General features: G+C 36.8%; 4 protein-coding genes across 4 annotated transcripts; all 4 read right to left on the bottom strand.

The window, feature by feature from the left end:
* Window positions 1–116: 116 nt before the first annotated feature.
* LOC148087463 (uncharacterized) lies at window positions 117–2,822 on the bottom strand. Its single transcript, XM_087788320.1, has 2 exons — window positions 2,578–2,822; window positions 117–1,961 (listed from the first exon to the last, which is right to left on the bottom strand). The coding sequence occupies exons 1-2, from the start codon at window positions 2,750–2,752 to the stop codon at window positions 994–996; spliced, it is 1,143 nt and encodes a 380-aa protein (XP_087644446.1). The 5' UTR covers window positions 2,753–2,822; the 3' UTR covers window positions 117–993.
* A 3,049-nt stretch (window positions 2,823–5,871) lies between these two features.
* On the bottom strand, window positions 5,872–8,436 carry LOC148087464 (uncharacterized). The gene is made up of 2 exons (XM_087788299.1): window positions 8,228–8,436; window positions 5,872–6,951 (listed from the first exon to the last, which is right to left on the bottom strand). Exons 1-2 carry the CDS (start codon window positions 8,400–8,402, stop codon window positions 5,909–5,911), a joined length of 1,218 nt encoding a protein of 405 aa, XP_087644425.1. The 5' UTR covers window positions 8,403–8,436; the 3' UTR covers window positions 5,872–5,908.
* A 163-nt stretch (window positions 8,437–8,599) lies between these two features.
* LOC148087465 (uncharacterized) lies at window positions 8,600–12,457 on the bottom strand. Its single transcript, XM_087788328.1, has 2 exons — window positions 12,244–12,457; window positions 8,600–10,700 (listed from the first exon to the last, which is right to left on the bottom strand). The coding sequence occupies exons 1-2, from the start codon at window positions 12,398–12,400 to the stop codon at window positions 9,730–9,732; spliced, it is 1,128 nt and encodes a 375-aa protein (XP_087644454.1). The 5' UTR covers window positions 12,401–12,457; the 3' UTR covers window positions 8,600–9,729.
* Window positions 12,458–13,144: 687 nt separating this feature from the next.
* LOC148087466 (uncharacterized) lies at window positions 13,145–15,736 on the bottom strand. Its single transcript, XM_087788336.1, has 2 exons — window positions 15,445–15,736; window positions 13,145–14,465 (listed from the first exon to the last, which is right to left on the bottom strand). Exons 1-2 carry the CDS (start codon window positions 15,617–15,619, stop codon window positions 13,663–13,665), a joined length of 978 nt encoding a protein of 325 aa, XP_087644462.1. The 5' UTR covers window positions 15,620–15,736; the 3' UTR covers window positions 13,145–13,662.
* Window positions 15,737–18,884: the final 3,148 nt, after the last annotated feature.

Below are 18,884 nucleotides of genomic sequence, written 5' to 3' on the forward strand. Positions count from 1 at the left end.
TTTGCTGGCATGTTTTTGTGTTAGACAAACACTTGAATTTTTTCAGTGTATTGTTTTGTAATCGTATTGTTGAATTCACAAGATTATTAATAAATACAATACTTTAAATTAATGTATCTTGTCATATTTGTGCTGCTTTATTATGTGGAACATGAATACATACAAAATTACAGGAATAACAACCTTCATACTTTAATATTCAGTAGAATGCAAAACATTGAAACTTTCAAAAAGTGTTTCCCCAAACATCAAAGATCATTAAAAAAAATTAACAGTTAACCATCTCAGAAATATTTAAACTGGGGAAAGAAAAAAGTAATTCAATCAGAGTTAAACATAACAAAAAAGAAAAGAAAGTTAGTTTCTTAATGTAAGCTAACAGTAACATTATATCAAAGGACATTCAACAGAGGCAGAAGAAAGTTGGCTGTGCAGCGTCAGCAATGAGATGAGACAGGTCTAAGCAGCTAAAGGTCAAAATTAATATTCCAACCTAATGGGTTAGTTTACTCCGCTCTCGTAACCTCTCGTTCGCCCAGATTTCAGACGGGGGAGAACTTTATAAAGTAATACCTTCGTTAAATTAGTTGGACATTAGCAGATTTAAGATCCAGATGATGTTAATGAATGTTAATTATCGAGGTTTATCGACTTGACAGAACATGATGAATGTCTTAATTTTTTAATGAAAGAAAGTGAATATAGTTCAATAGCTTAATTATGTAAAGCATAAATGCACACAGATTTACAGGAACACAACCTTTTAACTTTAATGTTGAGTTCAATACAAAACATTGAAACATTTTAAAAACTTTTTTTCCAAACATCAAAGTCATAAGATTATAAAAGTTGAAATAATGAGACTTGGATAGATAGAAAGACTTAAATTAAGAGATAACCACCTCAGAAATATTAGAACTGGGAAAATGAAAAAGGTATGTAATCATAATTAAACCAAAAAAAAGGTCATCGAACAAAACATCTTAATGTAAGCTAACTCATGTGTACTTTAATGTGATTTCGCAAGGTCGCCTTCTGAGTAAAACATTTACCACAGAAAGAGCAACTGAATGGTCTTTGACCAGTGTGAATTCGCTCGTGTTCTTTCAGTCTCTCACTTTGTTTAAAGCATTTACCGCAGTGAGAGCAGATATAGGGTTTTTCACCAGTGTGAATTCTAACATGTACTATCAGATCCCCATTTTGTGCAAAGCATTTACCACAATAGGAGCAGATATATGGTTTTTCACCTGTGTGACGTCTAATGTGTACCTTCAGTTGCCCACTTTGTGTAAAGCATTTACCACAGTGAGAGCAGCTGAAGGGTTTTTCACCAGTATGCACTCTTCTAATGTGTGCTTTCAGATCCCAACTTCTTTTAAAGTATTTACCACAGTGAGAGCATTCGAAAGTCTTTTTATCGGTGTGAATTATCATGTGGTTCTCAAGACCAAGTCTTGTTTCAAACCTTTTTGTACAGACCAAACAAGTCAGTGAAGTACAGAAGTGCCGAGACATTCCAGACTTTGAAGAAAATATTCTTTTACATTCAGAGCATTTGAGAGATTCAGCATCAGCATTTTTCTCACCGACATAAACCTTTGAAAACTCTACACAGTTTAATTCTGGCTTAATCTCAATTGTTTCTCTCCAGTCTTCACTGTCATCAGTATCACATTCAGAAGAGAGTGGCCTCTGGTGGTCAGAGTGGTAAAGTGCATATAGTTCTGATCCTCCAGAGATGTATTCATCAGCTTCTGTTTTTATGTGTTGAATGAAGCTGCTGGTTGAAGGTTCTTCATCTCTCTGATCTTCATTTTGACTCTTGACTTGGACAAGATCAGGTTTTTCCTGCTTCTCACCTTCCTTGTTTGGAGGTTCTGGTTCTTCAAGGCCGAGGCTGGGTCTACAGTCCTGCTCAGGAAACTCGTCTTGTTCAGTCAGGCTCTGTTTCGGGCTGGCTGCAGAACAAAATGTTTACTTTATTGTTTACAAGAGTGATCAACTTATCTGACATGTATCTCTGACAGCATAGCGAGTGAACGATGCAGGAGTATTAAGACTAGTTTTCTTGGCAAAGAGCTCATAAAACCGGTTTACACTTCAATTAAGTATATTTAAAATAAAACCACGCATTTATTGAGAATTAACAAGAAAATGTTCACAGCGTTCATTCTTGTATTTCAATTAAAACTGAATTTTTAAAGTAGAAATAAATAAGACTGATGTCACCAACATAGCCAAGATTTAATACATATTGCAGTTAAAACTTTTTATTTTTATATTTACTGAAGGTCTAAGTTAAATGTGTGCAGTACACATTTGTATAATTTATATCATGTTTAATGTAAACAAATTTCACACAAGACGGTGATCTATAGACCTGTACATAAAATAAAAGTAATTTATAGGAGAAATCGGTTCTGTCTATAATGTTGTGTTTGTTTGCTTGTTGTTGTTGTTTGATGAATAACGAAACACGAAACACATATTGGATCCATCTTTTTTTCTAAACTTCCAGTGTCTCTTTTGAAAATTTAATCAGAGTCTTTACTCAAACAGTTTTGTTCTACTGACCTAAAGATTGAAGATGAACCACAGGTTGCTTCAGAAACACGTCCAGTTGTTCACGCTGACGGTTCAACTCGTTCTCCAACTCGGACACAGTTTGTTGAAACACTCCGAAGATTTCTTCCGCAGCAGCGACCAGACGATCGTTGACGAACTGTTTGAGAGTCTGGAGTGAAGACATTCTGGGTTTTTCAAGGACCAAATACCGAGTGAGATTCTTTGTCCTCTGTGAGAACAGAGACCGTAGCTTGATTTTGGTGCCACAGCTTTTTGATGTCCGACGTGGCACATGATTTAATAAATGGTTCCGACTATTCTCGCCATGAGCCGAGCGATGAATGTTCCGTCAGTTGAGCTGAAATCAATCTTTTACAACAAATATTTCGTCATAGTATTTTTAATTACTGAAATAATGAATGGCTTGAAAGTTAAAGTAAACTAAATCGACCCTCACTTCCATAAACGTGGAATTCATTAAAACATTTTAATGGTTTTATTAAAAAAATTATAAAAAGGTAATTGTAATTCCTATTTTTTTTCCAAGTTATAATAAAACATTCAATACTTTTATTATAATTAAGCAATTACAACTTCATCCACTTACTGTCTGAAAATCCATTAATAAGAAGCATAAAACACAGCCGTCTTCTTCATGAGTGAATTTTCAGAGAACTTCAAAAACTTAAAATACACATGATTTTGCATAGGAAAGGAGTAAACAAGTTAATTTCATATTTAAAAAACCCTTTTAAAATGTGATAAGAACATAACAAATAATAATAGTATAACATATTAGTTAAATTAGTTGTAAATAAGCAGATTTAAAATCCAGATATTGTTTACAAATGTTAATTATCGAGGTTTATCGACTTGACAGATTTTTTTTTTACAAAATGATGAATGTTTTAATTTTTTAATGAAATAGAAGAATATTTTTAAAAAGCCTAATAGGCTAAATTCACATTTCCCGACAGGGTGGTCTAAGTCTAGGTCTAATCAGTGGTCTCCCTCATAATGTGATTGGTTCATCAGCATTTTATATTTTGTCCCAATCCTCGTGGCTGAAGCGTTTCTTTTATGCGCTAATGCATTTTTTGGCTCCAATTTCATGTCTTACCATTTCCCATTTGAAGATAGATAGATGGTTATATAACAGTATCAACAAGTTTGAGCAGGCCACCTCACCCTCACTGCATTCAGAACCTGCCCCACCTTCCTCTGCCCCCCCCTCAGCTCCACCAAACCTCTGGTGTCTGCTCGGCTGCTAAAGATCTGTTCTGCTGAACTAGCTGAGCCGCTCCAGCATGTTTTCAACCTCAGTCTACAGCTGTGGAAGACTTTCTGTATCGTTCCGATCATTTCACATCTGCAGGAAGCTCCTCTGCATGTTCTACCAGTCTGTGGTGGCCAGTGTCCTGTTTTATGCTGTGGTTGTGTTGGGGTGGAAATGTGTCCAGGAGGAGTGTCAACAGGTTGGATAGATTGATCAGAAAGGCTGGTTCTGTGGTTGAAGCTGGACTCACTGGTGACAGTTGCTGAGAGGAGATCTCTGGAGAAACTACTGTCCATCATGGATGATGACAGTCATCCTCTGAACACTGTCATCAGTGAGCAGAGAAGCAGATGGAGCACGAATGCTCCTCCCATGATGCAACACTAATAGACTCAGGGACTCATTCATTTCTCATGCTATTGGATTTGTTTAATTCTGTGTTTGGGGGCAGGAGTGGAGTGAAAGGATAGTAAGTAAGTAAGTAAGTAATATTTATTTATATAACGCTTTTCGAGACCAGGGTCACAAAGCGCTTAAACAATCAAAACAATACTCAAAAAAGTACAAACTTTAAAGATCAAGATAATACTGAGAACAACACAGGAGTTCGAGAAATTCAAGGAAAAGCCTGAACAAATAGAAACGTCTTAAGATGTTTCTTAAAGGAGTCAGTAGGATGATTCTATTACATGTTAATCTTTGTATCCTTTATACTTAGATTTCTGTCATTTGTATTTTTGTTCTTTTTATTGCACTTTGTTCTTGTTTTATGAATCTATCGTCTGTGTTGCTGTGAGCTGGAAAACAACTTCCTGAAGGAGACCTCCAGAGGGATCAATAAAGTTGATCTGTCTGTCTAAGGGTTGGGACTATTTCCAGAGTAATCTTTTCCCTTTTAGAGTTATATGATCATTTTAATTATGTGACTGGAGCTCAGTTATCTCAGCCTTTATCATCGTAAAAAATGACGCACTTAAAAACATCCCATTCGGCCATCCCGAACCAGAAACTCTCTGGATCCTGTAAATAGACTTCTGACCCCCCAAGCTGTTGTGTCTGGTCTTTCTTTTCACAGTTGGACAGAGCTCCGTGCTCTACAGGAGGCGGATCCCCTCCTGAGAGAAGTCGTTCTTGAGAATGCAGACCAAGCCTACACGGGCAGAAATTCAGCAGGTTTTTAAAAGGCTGCACTAAACTTACTATGTCAGTAGGGACAGATGGTTAAAAAAGAGGGTGTGCTCTACAACTGTTTGTTTCAAAAAAATCCACGTGATTTATTTTTTTCAAAATTATATTTTCCTAATTTGATCTAGTTTGCTGGCATGGATTGTTTTTGTTAGACAAAGACTTGAATTTGGTCTGGTCATATTTCTGCAGCTTAATTATGTGAAACATAAATACACAAAACATTACAGGAACAAAACATTTTAACTTATGTTCAGTTGGAATTCTGGTTCTTACTTTCAGATCTATTGATGGTCAGACCTTCTATCAGTGATCTGATCCAGCCTTACACCCCAGCTCAGGCTCTGAGGTCGGTGGATCAGAATCTACTGATGGTTCCTGAACACACTTCCAGACCAGAGGAGAGAAATCCTTCCAGACTGATGCTCCTAAGCTTTGAAATGATTTTCCTCTGTGTTTGATGGATCTACTGACTCCTTCAAGAAACATCTGAAGACTTTCTTATTTGTGCTTTTTTGGGACTCCTGTGTTTGTCTTATGCGTCTTGGCCTTTTAAAGCATGTATTTTAGCTGTGTATTGTTTTTGTTTGTTAAAGCGCTTCGTGACCCTGGTCTAGAAAGGCACTTTACAAATAACCTTTACTTTACTTTACGTAACTTTATATTCAATGACATTCAACAGAGGCAGTAGAGAGTTCACTGTGCAGTGTCAGCAATGAGACAAGCCAAGTCTAAGCAGTTACAAGTCAAAATCAACTCAAATCACTTTTATTGTCATTTGGTTGTACATACAGCAGTGTTGCAACAAAAAGAGAGAGCGTTTCTCAGGGATCCAAGATTCCACCCCAATGAGAGGTTTTGGGGTTGATGTTTTTCCATCTATCTAGTGTGTATTTTAATGTGATTTTGCAGGGTGGCCTTCTGAGTAAAACATTTACCACAGAAAGAGCAGCCAAAGGGTTTTTCTCCTGTGTGAATTTTCACATGTTCCATCAGGTTTCCTTTAGTTATGAAACATTTACCACACAGAGAGCAACTGAATGGTTTTTCACCAGTGTGAATTCGCATATGTACTTTCAGTTTCACACTTTGTTTAAAGCATTTACCGCAGTGAGAGCAGATATAGGGTTTTTCACCAGTGTGAATTCTAACGTGAACTTTCAGATCCCCACTTTGTGCAAAACTTTTGCCACAATAAGAGCAGATATATGGTTTTTCACCAGTGTGAATTCTAATGTGTACCTTCAGTTGCCCACTTTGTGTAAAGCATTTACCACAGTGTGAGCAGTTGAATGGTTTTTCACCAGTGTGCACTCTCCTAATGTGCACTTTCAGATCCCCGCTTCGTGTGAAGTATTTACCACAGTGAGGGCAGTTGACAGTCTTTTCATCCGTGTGAATTCTCATGTGATTCTCAAGACTTAGTCTTGTTTCGAAGCTCTGTCGACAAACCAAACAAGTCAGTAATTTACAGAAGTGCAAAGTTAGTCCAGACCTTGAGGAAAATATTCTACCACATTCAGAGCATTTGAGAGATTCAGCATCAGCATTCTTCTCACTGACATGAGCCTTTGAAACCTCCACACCGTTTGAGTCTTGCTTAATCTCACTTGTGTCTCTCCAGTCTTCACTGTCATCAGTGTCACAATCAGAAGAGAGTGGCCTCTGTTGGTAAGAGTGGTAAAGTGCATATAGTTCTGATCCTCCACAGTTGTCTCCACCAGCTTCTATTTTGTGTCGCATCAAGCTGCTGGTTGAAGGTTCTTCATCTCTCTGAACTTCATCTTCACTCTTCACTTGGACAAAAGCAGGTTTTTCCTGCTTCTCACTGGCATTGTTTGGAGGCTCTGGTTCTTCAAGGTTCAGACCAGGTCTACATTCCTGAACAGGAGAATCTTCTTGTTTAGTCACTTCCTTGCTGTCTGCAGAACAAAATGTTTACTTATTGTCATGATTACAAAACTGTAGAAATTATCTGACATGTCTCTTATGTTACCTCTGACAGCACAGAGAGTAGACGGTGCAGAGGAGAGTATACAGAGTAGTTTTCTTGGAAAATAACTTATAAACATATATTATAGAAAAATAAATGATTAAGTGGTTTATCTTCTGTCATCATGTTTATAATTATTTATTCATTTTAAGTTACTTCGTACATATCAATCTTATAAACTTTTATTATGTTTTGTTGAGTGTAGGGGATTGATGCATAAAATTGATCAATAATTAAAATGAAATATATATATTTATCGCAAGTTATATTGTCGTCTGCTGTCATCGTTACACGTGATAGTTGCACTATTGCTGCCCAGCATTAAGGACTTACATGTTTAAAATGTTGAAGTCCAGTTCCTGACTCACTCACATGTCACAAGTCTTCCTCTCCAAGATGCAGTAAATCCCTCATCATGACCATGTTTTGAATTTATTGCCTTATAAACTTCTCCCCCGTCTGAAATCTGGGCGGACAAGAGGTTACTGGAGCGGAGTCCATTATGACGCAATAATGGCTTTACTACTCCTCCGGCCAGCTGTGATCATGCCCTGCTTTATTTGTAGAATGAGTCCCTTGGAGGCGGATATTTCCAGGATTGATGACGCACGGTGAAAAACCTTGATGCTTGACTTGGGGTTTGAGCGTATTTTCTATAAATGATGACATCATAATAGACTCCGCTCTCGTAGCCTCTTGTTTGCCCAGATTTCAGATTGGGAAGAACTTTATAAACGACAACTTCAAAACATGGTCATGATGAGGGACTTACTGCATCTTGGAGAGGAAGACATTTGAAACATTTAAGTTAGGAAAGCACATCTTTTTCAGATTATTATCCCATAAATGGTTTACAGTTTAATAAAGTTTATTTAAAATAAAATGATACTTTTTTTTTATCATTAACAAGCAAACGTTCGTGGTTTTTAGTTCAATTTTTTGTCTTGCAATTAAACACTGTTGCAGTAAAAGTAGATGAGACTACTTATGTCACAAACATTTGATGAACAGCTGAACAAGGACAATTTGCACTTTTTACGATTTTAAATCAGACTCCAGAGGAGTCAGTGCCTCACAAGCAACATCAGTGCACATCACTGATTTTGAACACATATTTGATCCATCTTTATTCTAGATGAAGTTTTAGGATACTTAAAAAAATAATACAATCGGTGTCTTTACCCTAACAGTTAAGTTGTACTAACCTTTAGTTTGTAGATGAAGCACAGGTTGCTTCAGAAACACGTCCAGTTGTTCACGCTGACGGTTCAACTCGTTCTCCAACTCGGACACAGTTTGTTGAAACACTCCGAAGATTTCTTCAGCAGCAGCGACCAGACGATCGTTGACGAACTGTTTGAGAGTCTGGAGTGAAGACATTTTGATTTTTTTTTAGGGCCCAAAACGACCTTAAACTGAGATTTTATTGTCCTCTGAGAGAATGTTGTTTGATTCCGGTGTCACACTTTATGACATCCGACGTAGCACAGGATTTGAAAAATCGTTCCGAGGTTACACATATTTTCCGAGTGATGATGTTCCGTCAACTGAGAAGAAATCGAAGATTTACACAAATAGTTCGTCATAATCGCTTTAATAATTGAAAGAATGAAAGGCTGGAAAGTCAAACTAAAAAAACAGAAACAAAACAACAACAACCTAAAATTAAAACATTGGAATAATTATATGAATAAAATTATGATAATCTTTTTAATTGTTCCAAGTTATTATTAAAGATTGAAATTATTTTATTTTAGGTCAGCAGTATTCAAAATATTCAGTCTCTGGACGTATAAAATGGTATTTTTGTCTTGTTTGACATTGTGATGACTGTATATTGTAAAAACAATTAAATACAACGAAAGAATATACATTACATTAAAGTGGCATACAATTTAAGACTAGAACGAGTTCTTGAAATGGGATGTTCTGGTGCTGATTGATCTCGGTCGCCTACCCAAGGAGTGCAGTTCAAACAGGGGGTGTCCTGGGTGACAGGGGTCAGCTACAATCCTTGAATTCTGTCCTATCATTTTATTGTTAATTGTAAAATATTTTGATGGATCTACTGACTCCTAAAAGAAACATCTTAAGACCTCTTTTTATGTGCAGGCATTTTCCTAATTCCTTGGGGCTGTTGTGTTTGTCTCTATGTTGTCTTAACATTTTAAAGTATGTTTTTTAAATGTGTATTGTTTTTGATTGTTAAAGCACTTTGGGACCTTGGTCTGAAAAAGGCAATTTACAAATAGCAATTACTTTCTTACTTACCTACTAAAGGTTCAGATGTATCTAGAAAACATTTAAACACTAATTTGAACTAACCTTCTAGTAATTAAATTATGATTGAAAATAGACTGGATTTGATAAAAAGACGAGATGAATAGAAAATAATATTTCATAATATAAAGATTTCAATTAAAAATACCAACATGTCGAAATATAAAGATGAGACAAATACGGCCAGAAATATAATGATATGATGAACAAAACTCTACATATCATTAAGCAGAAATTTTTTTTCAGGAGTAACTCCAAACTTCAAACAAATCTTAGTGAAGCCAAAAGTTACATTATATCGAAGGATATTTAGCAAAGGTATAACAAAGTTGGTTTTGCAGATTGTCATCAGTGAGATAAGCCAAGTCTAAAGCTATTAGCAGTCAAAATAAAGATTCTTCCCCAGTAAGAGTTTGGGTTGTTCTCTTTATCTAGTGTGTACTCTAATGTGTCTTTGTAGAGTCGCCTTCTGAATAAAAAGTTTACCACAAAAATAGCAAGCAAATGGCTTTTCTCCAGTGTGAATTTTCATGTGTACATTTAGGCTTGCTTTACTTGAATAGGATTTACCACAGTGGGAGCAGCCAAATGGTCTTTCACCAGTGTGAATTCTAATATGTACTTTTAGTTCCCCACTTTGTGTAAAACGTTTACCACAGTAAGAGCAGCTATAGGGTTTTTCACCAGTGTGAACTCTAATATGTGCTTTTAGTTCCCCACTTTGTGTAAAGCATTTGCCACAGTGAGGGCAGCTATAGGGTTTTTCACCAGTGTGAACTCTAATATGTGCTTTTAGTTCCCCACTTTGTGTAAAGCATTTGCCACAGTGAGGACAGCTATAGGGTTTTTCACCTGTGTGAATTCTTTTGTGTGTCAACAGGTGCGTCTGCTGTGCAAAACATTTACCACAGTAAGAGCAGCTGAACGGTTTTTCACCTGTGTGAATTCTCATGTGATTTTTAAGATTTTGTTTTGTTTTAAAACATTTTGAACAAACCAAACAATTCAGTGATTTACAGATGTGCAAAGCAAGTCCATTATTTCCAGAAAATGTTCTCCCACATCCAGAGCATTTAGGTGATTCAGTATTATCGTTTCTCTTACCAACATGGACATTTAGAGCCTCTACTGCGTTTGAATCTGGCTGAATCACATTAGCCTCTCTCCAGTCTTCACTGTCATCAGTCTCAGCTTCTGTTTTTATGTGTTGAGTTAAGCTGCTGGTTGAAGGTTCTTCTTCTCTCTGATCTTCATTTTCACTCTTCACTTGGACAAGAGCAGAATTTTGCTGCTTCTCACTGGCGTTGTTTGGAGGTTCTGGTTCTTCATGGTGAAGACTGGGTTTACACTCCTGCTCAGGAGACTCTTCTTGTTTAGTCACTCTCAGCTCCTGGACGTCTGCAAAAATAAACGTTCATTTTCTTAGTTAAAAAACTGAAAAATAACGCAAGTGGAAATAGATCATGCCCATGTGTGGTAGCATTCAAAATACACTTCTTTGATTTACATCTGTCGGTTAGAAAGCACTATGTACATGTCAACAAACTCTCATCGACACACACTAAGGTCAGCTATTGTGTCCCACAAGGTTCTGTTCTTGGTCTAATTCTATTCACAATATACTGTATATGCTCCCACTAGGGGACTTGATCAGAAGACACTCTATAAACGCTCACTGTTATGCTGATGACACTGTATTCGTCAATGAAGCCAGATGAAAGATATCAGCTAACACAACTACAGTCCTGTCTTATAGATATCAAGTCCTTGATGACCAAAAACTTACTTTTACTGAACTCTGACAAAACTAAGGTTCTACTAGTTGGTCCAAACACAGCAGCTTGACTCAACACATAAAAACAGAATCTGGGACTGATGACAGTGAAGACTGGAGAGAGACAAGCTTTTCACAATGGACTTGCTCCTGCTGATAGCACCACTGTTAATAATCTGTGTACCCTTCTTTTCGGAATTATGTTGTGCCGTTCAAACCCACATCTTACTTCTCCATCTCTCCTAGAGCTCCACCTCCAAAGCTACTGCCGGATCCAGGATCTCTACCATGTCTACGATCCAGATTTGACTCCATGACCCTCCATGGATTCTGCTGCACTGCTCTATACTCTCCTCTTCTTTCTCACAGTAAACTCCCTCACTCTTTTCTCTATTTATCTGTTACCCCCCCCATCCACCCTCCCAGCCGGTCACAGCAGAAGGCCGACACCACGAGTCTGGTTCTGCACAAGGTTTCTGCCTTCTAAAAGAAAGTTTTTCCTCGCCCCTGTCAAGCTGTGCTTCACTCATTGACGAGTTGCTGGAATCTGTTTTTCTTTTCTCCAACATAGTCTTACTTGATCTTAAATTGCAAAAGATAAGTTCGTCATCATAAGACACTTTAAATAAAATTGAATTGAATTAAATCAAATGTTGCAAATGCCAACATCTTTTTAAAAGCATTTTCATGAGTGAACGAAACTTTAAATGGGCATTTACACGACACTTACAAAACACAAAACATTTATATAAAGACAAAGACGCATATGAACTATACCCCGGCAGAAAGTGTCCAGGCGACACATGTGACTTTGAATATCAAAATAACTGCACAGAGCAGAATAAACATTCAATAACCAACGGGGTTATTACCATGGCGCCAGATCACTTCTTGTGAGGCTCAAGTCAAGCTGGTGACTTTTATAGACATTTAATGGATATTTTGGAGATTCACAGGACACGTGTTATTTGGTGTCAATTTGTCTTATTGTCATTATTTTTCTAGCCCCTGTGTGCACGTGTGGTCTTGGCTTTGCACCAGGAAAAATCATTTTTAAAAACCTTATTTTAAAAGACCTATTCGATCCATCTTTTTATCTGGATAAGTCTCTCTTCAGAAGTTAACAGGATCGACGTCTTTGCTCGAACACTGTTTTGTTGTACTGACCTAAAGGTTGTTTCAGAAACACGTCCAGTTGTTCACGCTGACGGTTCAACTCGTTCTCCAACTCGGACACAGTTTGTTGAAACACTCCGAAGATTTCTTCAGCAGCAGCGACCAGACGATCGTTGACGAACTGTTTGAGAGTCTGGAGTGAAGACATTCTTGCTCGTTTAGGACTAAATACGAAACTCAACCTGAGATTTTTTTTTTTCCCCCGGACAGGATGTTGTTTTGCTTTCTGTGTCACACTTTTTGACATCCGACGTAGTACCGAAATTTAAATATGGTTCCGGATTTCTCTCTATATGAGCCGAGTGATGAATGTTCCGTCAGCTAAACAGAAATCGATAATTTCCACAAAATAACTCGTCATAATGTTTTGATTTATCTAAAGAATAGATCTCTGGAAATCCAGAGTAAAGTAAATTTAACCGCACATCTCCCTAAACATTGAATTGCTTCATTAAAAAGGTTTTTATCAGTATATAAAGTAAATGATTGTAAATCATAGTTTTGTATTATGCCAACGTTATTATGTAAAACACACACAAAATTGTACTTTGACCATTTGACTTTAAGTCAGTGGTAACAATTTCCCCCGGTTACTGTCTTCAAATTCCTTAAAAGGAAGCATAACAGACAATGACTTCACACAGTCTTCCTCCACCACACTATAATGGTATATAAAATACATAATTCAATTCATTTTTAATTTATATAGCAGAATCTTTAATTGCGAGTGAATATGAATTTGTTGAGCTTTAGGTACAGAATAAAATAATGAAACAAGATAACACACAGGCAATATCCTGTCTTATTTGTGCTGCTCTTCATTAATTAAGTGGAAAAAGAATAAATGCAAAATAACAGGAATACAATCTTTTAGGTTGAATGTGCCCGTGAAGGTTCAGTTGTATCAACAAAACATTGAACATGTCTAATGTGTTGTTCTAAACATTAAAAGTCATCACACTATAATTGATAATCAATAAATAATAATAATAATAATAATAATAATCTCTATTTATATAGCGCCTTTCTAGACCAGGGTCACAAAGCGCTTTGACAGCCAAATCCTTTTTTATTGAAAATAGAAAAGATGAGACGAATAAAAAAAAATAAGTCACATCACCTCAAAAAAATGACATAATACCATACGATAACAGATACCAACCTGGTGGAACTATAAGGAACAGACAAACGCAATAATTATTCAATGAAAATAAAAGGTCATCAAGCAAAAGAACAGTAACAAAAAAAACTTCAAAAATGTTTTCCTATCCTTGTGTAAGCTAACACTTTAGGTGATATCCGATTATATCAAAGGTAAAACAAAGTTGGTTGCACCAATTAACTGCAGTGAGCAAAGCCAAGTCTAAAGCTGTTAGCAGCACCTCAGTGAGATATTCTAGATGTTTTATTTTATCTAGTGTGTACTTTAATGTGTCTTTGCAGAGTCTTCTTCAGAATGAAATGTTTACCACAAAACGAGCAAGCAAATGGTTTTTCTCCAGTGTGAGATTTCATGTGTACATTAAGGTTCCCTTTAGTTATAAAACCTTTACCACACTGAGGGCAGATATAGGGTTTTTCACCTGTGTGACTCCTCATATGCACTTTTAGTACCCCACTTTGTGCAAAGCATCTACCACAGTGAGAGCAGGTATATGGTTTTTCACCAGTGTGAATTCTCATGTGATCTTCAAGCTTTCCCATTGATTTAAAACATCTTGAACAAACCAAACACGTCAGTGATCTACAGATGTGCATATTAAGTCCCTTATTTCCAGAAAATGTTCTCCCACATCCAGAGCATTTCAGTGACTTTGGTTTATCCCTTTTCTCACTTCCATGAACCTTTGGAGCCTCCACTGCGCTTAAATCTGGCTGAATCTCATTTGTTTCTCTCCAGTCTTCACTGTCATCAGTGTCAGCTTCAGAAGAGAGTTTTCTCTGGTGGTCAGATTGGTGAAGTGTATTTATTTCTGGTTCTGATCCTCCACAGTTGTTTTCATCAGCTTCTGTTTTTATTTGTTGAGTCAAGCTGCTGGTTGAAGGTTCTTCATCTCTCTGAACTTCATCTTCACTCTTCACTTGGACAAGAGCGTGTTTTTCATGCTTCTCACCGGCGTCATTTGGAGGTTCTGGGTCTTCAAGGTCAAGACTCGGTCTACAGTCCTGCTCAGGATGATCATCTTGTTTAGCCACTCTAAGCTCCTGGACGTCTGCAGAAATAAACGTTCATCGTATCAGTAACAAGAGTAAAAAAAATAATTGTATTGTTAACTAAGAAATTATATTATGAAAAAGTAAATTATTAATGGTGTTGTTTCCTTTGATTCATATTCTATTTAATTTACGCAATTTTACAAAAAATGATATTGCAAGAATCTAGTGATAAAAGACATCACAATACAGTGGCAATGATACAGTATATGGTTATATAAATCACACTATTGTATAAACAAGGATACATTTGTAGTATTGTTGAGTACATGACTCAGCTTTAAATGTCGCTGGAGTCAATAGTTTCCTCTCGTCCTCAGTCATAGTGATATCTTTTTACACCCCTTAGCAGCTGTTGCTGAAGCTAGTTTTGTTTGCGTCTTAATCAATCCCTGGTCTCTCATGTTTTGGTTGTAAATCTCAGCTCACTGTTTAATTGGTGACTTACAACTTTTAATGCTTAGGTCTCTCCTATAATGTAATATAATGTTCTTTATCTTTAGATTTAGATTGTGTCATCTTGCACTTTCCTTTTATTGCGCTTTGTTCTTGTTTCATGAATCTGTCGTCTGTGTCGCTGTTTGCTTGAAAAACAATTTCCCGAAGGAGACCTCCAGAGGGATCGATATCTATCTATCTATCTATCATTGAAGCTTGAATTGTTTTTATTAATTATGTTTTCTGAAAATGGAACCACCACCTCTGCCTCACTAGTCGCTGAACCTACGTGCATTTTACAAGGTGTCGTTATTTGTTTGTTTTTTAATTAATATAATAATTTTATCTGACCATGTCCAGCCACATAAGGAAAACCAATTCAAAACACTGGATATGAAATAAGTGATTTAACCACTTAATTATGATGTTACAGTGACAAGTTAATCTATAACACTCATAAATTCAATCAATTACATTTTAACAATGACTCCAGAGTGGTATCAACTACATTAAAATGACCAAAAGGTTATTTTTACTGACCTAAAGGTTGTAGATGAAGCACAGGTTGCTTCAGAAACACGTCCAGTTGTTCACGCTGACGGTTCAACTCGTTCTCCAACTCGGACACAGTTTGTTGAAACACTCCGAAGATTTCTTCAGCAGCAGCGACCAGACGATCGTTGACGAACTGTTTGAGAGTCTGGAGTGAAGACATACTACTTTCTAAGGACCAAATACGACCTGAAACCTATATTTTTTCCCTCGTGAATAAAGTTGTTTACTTCATGGGGTCACACATTTGCCGTCCGACATAGAACAAGAATGTAAAAAATGGTTCCGACGTTTCTCGTTATATAAGCGGAGTAACGAAGGTTCCGTCAGCTGAGCGGAAATGGATCATTTGCACAAAATATCTCGGCAAAATATTTTTATATAAAAAAAAGAATGTCTGGAAAGTGACCCCAACCCCCTAAACGTGTCGTTGCCTCATTACAACCTTTGAATCATTATATAAAGTCAATTATTGGCTAAATAAAAAAAAAGAAAACTAGTAAGTTTTTATCAAACAACATTTGTACTCATTTTATTTTAGGTCAACAGTCACAACTTCCTCCATTTATTGTCTGCAAATCCCTTAATAAGAAGCATAAACACAGCAGTCTTCTTCATGAGAGCATTTCTGTCTGCACTGGAAAAATGTTGCTAATCAAACTTAATAGTTCATCAGTTAGTAGTCAGTAGTTCATAGTTAATCAGTTTTAAAACGTAAGAAAAGAAATTCATGCTCATTTAAGGGAGCTAAAATTAAATCATAGAGTTTGTTCCATCAATTATTTTGCTGACGTGTTATAATCAGAATAAAAAAATGTTGTTCTTTTTTAAAACAGAAAATCTAAAAAGGACTTTGTTATGGCGATGACTATAGAGCAGGAGAGTCAAACTGGTCAAAAAAGGTCGGAGACTGTTTAGGTTTTCGATAAAACCAGTCAAGCACACATTAGGTAAGGAATCAGGTGTCAAGCACCTGACTGACAATTGACTGATTACAGTCTTCAGAATCCTGATTGGTTCATCTATAAGTACCAGACTTCTTTATAAAAGTAACTATCCTTTTATAAGCTAACGGTTCTATCATATCAAAGGACATTAAGCAAAAGTATAACAAAGTTGGTTGCAGAGATTGTTAGCAGTTAGCCAAGCCAAGTCTAAAGCTGTTACCAGTCACAATAAAGATTCCCAGTGAGATATTCTAGATGTTCTTTTTATCTAGTGTGTATTTTAATGTGTCTTTGCAGAGTCTTCTTCAGAATGAAATGTTTACCACAAAAAGAGCAAGCAAATGGTTTTTCTGTAGTGTGAGATTTCATGTGTACATTTAGGTTCCCTCTAGTTATAAAACCTTTACCACACTGAGGGCAGATATAGGGTTTTTCACCTGTGTGACTCCTCATATGCACTTTCAGTCCCCCACCTTGTGCAAAGCTTCTACGACACTGAGGGCAGATATAGGGTTTTTCACCAGTGTGAATTCTTGTATGTCTCAGCAGCTGTGATTCCTGCGCAAAACATTTACTACAGTGAGAGCAGCTGAAAGGGTTTTCACCCGTGTGAATTCTCATGTGATCTTCAAGGTTTCTGATTGATTTAAAACATCTTGAACAAACCAAACACGTCAGTGATCTACAGATGTGCCAAGCAAGTCCATTATTTCCAGAAAATGTTCTCCCACATCCAGAGCATTTCAGTGATTTGGGTTTTTCTCACTTCCATGACCCTTTGGAGCCTCCACTGCGTTTGAATCTGGCTGAATCTCATTTGTGTCTATCCAGTCTTCACTGTTGTCAGAAAAACTGTCCGCAAGAGTTATCACAAAAAAATCATTCAATAGCAAAGAGAAATCAAAATCACACCAGCAAGAGATTGTTTCCACTCATGAGGGACAGCAGAGCACCCACGGATGTTCGCTCTCAGGACTGCCAAAGAAAGCTTTGCGTACCTCCTCTTTTATTCAGTTTGTTCAAGGGAAGTGTCTCGTGGAGGTTGCAACTTAAGCAGTTCAAACAGTCAACAATGATATCTTACAGATAGACAGTCAAGGCTATGTTCTCATACCATAGTCATCTGCTCATCCCCCGCCCAACCGGTTTTCTGTTTTTCACTTGCCCCTTAGTTGACCCCTCATGGGTTTCATCTTGTGAGCAGTTTCAAACACATCAGTATTGTAACAAAGAAGTTAGCTGTTTCAAACACATAAATACAGTTTCAAACACATTACTATTGTAATAAAGCAGTAAGCAGTTTCAAACAGATAAAGCAATATCTCTTTCACATTCCCCTCCTGTTTATCAACATTAACCAGTGTTTTAAGGGCTTGTTGCTGAAATGGGAAGAAAACTATCAAAAAAAACTTTTTAAAGGGAAAAGATAGAAACCCTTTCCCAGCAAGGAGCCAAAATTTAATTTAAGCATTTAGCAGAGCTATTGTTTTTGTTCCATTACATGTATATACAACACTTCCCGACATTCCAATTTGTAAACACTCGGCTCATAACTTTTGTCTTGGTGGGCCTTTCCGATTGTGGGGATTTTGTGTTCCGGTGAACCGACCCCTCCCCAGTCTCGTACGTGGTGGTGGAAAATGAAGGACAGACACATAGATGAGTTTAAGAAAAATGCTCGTTTAGTGAATTATGCAAAAGTCAGAGACAAACTTACGTGAACACGGGCGCTAGCAAGCAGAGAGATCTATATCAGACGAATGCCAGAACGCAAACATCTTACAAAATGGTGGATCTTTATAGTAGAATATTCAGGTTAACGCCTCTAGTCAAATGTACATGTAGGATTGGTCAGTAAGTGTAAACACTTGATTCTAAGATGGCCGCCGCACATGGTCGTCGTGGAAATTTACCAAAGGTTGTTGTCTTCTAGAGAGAAACTGTTCCCAGCGACTTGCTGGACTGTTGTGTCTTTCAGTGTGAGTTCTCATTTAGGTGTCCACAGACTTGCTGGAATCTGGGATTGTTTAATCTTTCTGTGTGTGTGAGGCTTTGTGACCTGACCTGTGAGTTGTTGCAGTCAGTGAATGCAATTCAAGGAAAGGATTATTTAATATGAATTAAATATGTAAGATTATCAGTGAATCAAGTGACTATTTGAAATGTGTGTTAAATCTAGATGATTGATTACAGTAAAGTTGTCATTTCCTTACATTCCCCCTGATTGCATCATGAAATAATGATGCAATAAAACAAAGACAAGTCTGATTACAAAATAATAATCGCGAATCTGATTATAAACTAAACATACTAAACTATCATCCGTATAGTGCCACACAAAGATTACATATGGTGAGAAAGCAACAGAGGAAACACAGATTCATTTAATGAATACAATTATACATTATGAGCATTTCTCTTAAATCAAAAAAAAGAAAAAACAAAAAAAGATTATTATATAATTATTCCAAATTATGCAAT

Source organism: Callionymus lyra, chromosome 1 (assembly GCF_982586985.1).
Source record: "Callionymus lyra chromosome 1, fCalLyr1.hap1.1, whole genome shotgun sequence".
In the NCBI taxonomy this organism is placed as follows: Eukaryota; Metazoa; Chordata; class Actinopteri; order Syngnathiformes; family Callionymidae; genus Callionymus; species Callionymus lyra.

Excerpts from the sequence above, each read along its gene's own strand:
- LOC148087463 (XM_087788320.1), bottom strand. The coding sequence starts at position 2,752 with ATGTCTTCACTCCAGACTCTCAAACAGTTCGTCAACGATCGTCTGGTC. Across the intron at positions 1,962-2,577 it reads GGTTCATCTTCAATCTTTAG|CCAGCCCGAAACAGAGCCTG; the intron begins GTCAGTAGAACA and ends TTTGTTCTGCAG.
- LOC148087464 (XM_087788299.1), bottom strand. The coding sequence starts at position 8,402 with ATGTCTTCACTCCAGACTCTCAAACAGTTCGTCAACGATCGTCTGGTC. Across the intron at positions 6,952-8,227 it reads GCTTCATCTACAAACTAAAG|ACAGCAAGGAAGTGACTAAA; the intron begins GTTAGTACAACT and ends TTTGTTCTGCAG.
- LOC148087465 (XM_087788328.1), bottom strand. The coding sequence starts at position 12,400 with ATGTCTTCACTCCAGACTCTCAAACAGTTCGTCAACGATCGTCTGGTC. Across the intron at positions 10,701-12,243 it reads GTTTCTGAAACAACCTTTAG|ACGTCCAGGAGCTGAGAGTG; the intron begins GTCAGTACAACA and ends TTATTTTTGCAG.
- LOC148087466 (XM_087788336.1), bottom strand. The coding sequence starts at position 15,619 with ATGTCTTCACTCCAGACTCTCAAACAGTTCGTCAACGATCGTCTGGTC. Across the intron at positions 14,466-15,444 it reads GCTTCATCTACAACCTTTAG|ACGTCCAGGAGCTTAGAGTG; the intron begins GTCAGTAAAAAT and ends TTATTTCTGCAG.